Source organism: Panicum virgatum, chromosome 6K (genome assembly GCF_016808335.1).
Source record: "Panicum virgatum strain AP13 chromosome 6K, P.virgatum_v5, whole genome shotgun sequence".
Classification (NCBI taxonomy): Eukaryota; Viridiplantae; Streptophyta; class Magnoliopsida; order Poales; family Poaceae; genus Panicum; species Panicum virgatum.
In genome coordinates, this window is record NC_053141.1 from 43,660,778 (window position 1) to 43,665,192 (window position 4,415).

At 48.7% G+C, this 4,415-nt stretch overlaps 1 protein-coding gene across 1 annotated transcript; it reads right to left on the reverse strand.

The window, feature by feature from the left end:
- Nucleotides 1-3,170: 3,170 nt before the first annotated feature.
- Nucleotides 3,171-4,004, reverse strand: LOC120713526 (serine/threonine-protein phosphatase 7 long form homolog). Its single transcript, XM_039999465.1, has 3 exons — nucleotides 3,918-4,004; nucleotides 3,534-3,832; nucleotides 3,171-3,447 (listed from the first exon to the last, which is right to left on the reverse strand). Exons 1-3 carry the CDS (start codon nucleotides 4,002-4,004, stop codon nucleotides 3,171-3,173), a joined length of 663 nt encoding a protein of 220 aa, XP_039855399.1.
- Between the last annotated feature and the right edge of the window lie 411 nt (nucleotides 4,005-4,415).

The following is a 4,415-nucleotide window of genomic DNA, read 5'->3' on the forward strand; positions in this document are numbered from 1 at the left end:
CTCGTGATTATTGCACTGCCCCGACACATCCCATCGCCCGGAACACTACACGGCACCGGCCTAATCGTCATAATGTAAACCATAGGAATTACATCATAATACAACGTTAATGAAACACACAGCAGACATGCAGTGGCATGGCAGAACCCGTTGCAACGGTAAACAGATTCTGAACTAAGCTAACATGCCTTAAGTAATTTAAAAAAACACAACCAATACAACGATGCAGCATGTCACTAGCACTAGGTAGTCCTAATAGCCGTACCCCCACTTAGCAAACTGCGTTGAGCCTTCTCCGCAATATCCACCCATTGCAGGTGGTGCAGGCGGTGGTGCCGGAGGGGCAGGGCGCTTCTTCTTGTGATAAGGGCAGTTACAGTAACGAATAGTGCATGGTTCATCCTGTGAAGCGGCAGCATTGCTGGTATCATCATCTTCGTTGTCTTTGTTACCCTCGCTCACTTCCTCGTAATGGTTCACCTTGCACTCCAGATCAAATATCTTTATCTGGAGGTATTCGATGAACTCCTAAACTGAATCAATTGGTGCAGGATCGACCCACCTGGTAAAACCACAGTTTTCTGGAGCATCTGAAGACTGCAAAACAAATTTCATGTAAGGTGTCTTAATGAAGATAAAGAAATAAAACAACCGAGTATTACCCATGCGTGTGGGCATTTGAAGAAACATCGACCGCCATCCATCTCGTCGGTGCACATCTACACTAAGCAATCCTCACCATGTCTGCATTTTGGCCACGGTTCTCTACGGTTATCGTATTGTCGAAGAGAAGTTTCATTGGTAAATTCACTCTTGTGCTGTGGCAGAAACTCAAACACTGGTTCCGGAAAGGAATCAGGTCCAAGAGGCCCCTCCCATATTATGGGGTCTCCCTTTCTTCCCCCTTTTCCTTTCCCAAAACCGTAGTAATTCTTCCCGCTAGACCCACCTCCACACATTGGGTATACAATGAGCTTTGGTGTTTGAGTGCTGCTGGGAGTTCACAAATTTCGGAGTATTTATAGGCGCACAAAGGTCTGATACCCGGAGTGTGGAGTGTAAATGCACCTGAAAAGCCTACAGTACTCGCACGCTCCACAGCGCTCACTCCTACCACTTTAAACACGGACACGACCTCTCGTTGCTCTTGACTTGTACCCTCGCATGCTCAACACCGCTCACTCCTCCAACTTTAAACAACGACACGACGTCTCACTGCTCATGACTTCAGCACTTGCACGCTCCACAGCGCCCACTGGTATCGCATACTTTGATTCTTTCCATCTAAATGGTCCAAGTATCTTTTGCAACAATCACAAGGTTTCTTCATTCGGGAAGCACCATTTCTAGCCATGACAACTGAAATATGCATTTTACATAAGAGCAAAGATGCATCTTCGTTCTTCAATATAAAAGGAGACAATGTTTTGCTGTGCAGAAGCAAAAAAAAAAGTATTTCGCCTTGCTAAAGATTAGTTTCTTGTTAGCTCAGTCCTTTTCTCCCCCTGAAATCATGAGCATGAACTAGAGTGACAGTGTACTACATCCTATTATTGAACCTACAGGAGAAACATACTTGCTTATGTTTCATTCAAAAATAAAACAAAAAGTGTGGAAGCTGCAACTACAATACAGCATCCTAAGTAAACTATAATTCAACCAAGACTACCGTGCAAACAGCCGAGGTGCAGATCTTAGCTTTAATACTTTCTTGCTATGCTAGTATGCTACTCAAAAGAAAGGAGATATGGGCTTACCTTAGTGAAGACTGATAAAGCTCAACCAGAAAATAGTGATGTGGAGACTGGAGAAGAAACCTCAAATCTATCGGTACATATAGACACACCAGTGACCAGCAAGCATTCGTCACTGCATGAACAGTAAACAGAAATGATGGATGAATGCACCCGTTGCATGATGAAGCATCTTTTCCAATCAAGGTATCCACCAAATGCAGAGGCAAAGGCAATCATATCTCCTTTGAAAGGAAATTCGTGGAATGACCGTTCAGTAGGGGTGTGTTTAGATCCAGGAAAAGGTGGTAGAAAAAGTCACATCGGCCTAATCGTCATAATTTCACTGCACGGAAACATACCATTGCCCGAAATACTGCACCGGCATACTCATCATAATGGTACGTAATGGACACATCCCATCATAGTCACAGGCCTACATAACATAGTATGACGTAACAAAGTAATTAACAAGTTACAACCTGTAAACTAGATGCGTCCGCACTTGCCCCCTCTCCTCCTACCACGTCGCTCTGCAGCTTGGGCCGCCCTAGTGTGGTGCTGCGAGTACGTCAGTGGATCCGGCAGGATGGTCTCGCGAGTGGACCAACGACCCTGCTCAGGAATAGGCGTATGCTCCACCTAACTGTAGTCCTGCGTCGTGAGTGGGGCACCCCCCAGCTGTGAAGTGCCGACGACCTCCTGCGTCGGTGCAGAAGAGAAGAACGTGTTCACCCACTCCATCTGCGCGAGGTCGTCCACCTCCTGAATCTCCTCATCGTCGTCTGTCCCTCCCACCTGCCGGTACTCTGATTCACAAACCTCCATCCATCAATGTTCAATTAAGTATGTACTTGTTATCACAAATTAACAACTCGTCTTAGACGTACCTAAATCGTGTATTGGACGACGAAGAAACGATGATCCGGCGCCATACGGATCTATCGACGGAAACAACGATGAGCCGGGCGCTACACGAATAAGAAGTACAAGTTAATGAATAAAGTTTTACATGATACGGTATTGTAAGTGACACGAGGTTAGAGTACGATTTACCTGCTGAGTACAAATGTGCCGGCCGCAGCACGTACGTGGGCCGAATTGCAGAACCCGAAGGTGTCACCATCGTGTCAGGTGGCGGTGGCGGTGGACCTGACTGTGTCGCTGGTGCAGACCGTCGTGACGATGGACCGGGCACAGGCACCGGCCCCGAACTGCGAGGTGGGAGGAAGGTGTCGTCCTCACGACAGGTCACAGCTCGTCGAAACTGCTTGCACATGTCGACAATCTTCTGCAGCGTGCTCTGGTGCTGCGCAGGCGTCCTGTCATGGTACTGGCACATGCTCGACAAAGCCTCGGACTCAATCGCTCGTATGACATCGTACTGAACCGAGAAAGTAGTAATATCATATTCCATCAGTTTTGTAGACTGCAAAATCAATCAGAGAAACGTACTGCTATGGCGAAGTTCTGGTCTCGAACTACGGGGTACGTCTCGGACACCCTTGCGGCCTCGATCCGAGTATCTGGTGGAACGTGCACGACACGTGTGCGCGTCCTCGGCAGGTACCACTGTAGGTAGTCCGCGAACGCCTCGTCGCTGTGCGGCCGATCCTCGAAAACGACGTCGTCGAGGGCCGCGGCCCAAGAGTCGACGTAAGGACGGACCTTGTCGGCCCACCGCGAGCCTGGTGGCTGGCCCTGACGTGTCCACCTATAATATAAAGCTGGAGCGATTCAATGCTAAATGGTAGGTTATATAAAAAAGATGAATTATTAAGAGAACTATTTATTCGGTACCTGTGGACGTGGGCCTCCACTGAGTGCACAATCGGGACCGGGGTCTGCTGGTAGAGACCGAACTGCCTCATGACCCGGTTCATGTGGTACTCCTCGACGTGGATGTCGTAAAGGATCGGCTTCCTCATCATCCAGTACTCGTGGTCTCGCAGGCATAAGGAAGAAAGACCGCTCGGTGCCCGGGTGTAAATGTCAGCTACAGTGTACGGAGTCCACCTCACGTCCGTGTCCACAAGTGCGTCAAACTGTCCCACGAAGTCGTGGTACGACTTCCTCGTCTGCACGCCGACCCAAGAAGGCTGCATAACGAAAAAATATGTTAACCGCTAAATCGTACAGTTGTGAAGGCATGTAACAATAAGTAAAACAAACGATATAACGTACCCTCCTAAGGCACCACATCGAACCCATCGTAGGTCTGTCGACGTCGTCGTGGTCTGCGGACAGCTGGACGTACAGCTCGAAGTCCATATCAGGCCTACCGACGGGAAAGCGCTCGTACGACCAGAGCTGTAACAGTAGAGGACACCCAACAAAAATGGGCTCCTCTGCTGAGACCTTCGTCACGCCAGTGCAAAGACCCCTGTAAGTCGCAGCCAAAACGGCAGAACCCTAGCTGAACTGTGGGACCTCGTGAAGTGGAGCATCAGCTATCGACCTCGCCAAAGGAATGAGCTGTTTGGAGCACGAGTCACCCTGGGAGCTGCAGAACATAACCCAGCCGAACAACCACAGTAAGTAGGCCTCGAAGTGCCTGGCAACCGTAAAGTCGTCTGCGTCTGCCCTCATGTAGTCCGCCTTCAAAATGGTACGAGTCGTCAATGCAAATATGTAGGAATATAAGTACGGAAAGATTCAACATTTATGTACTCACACTGAACT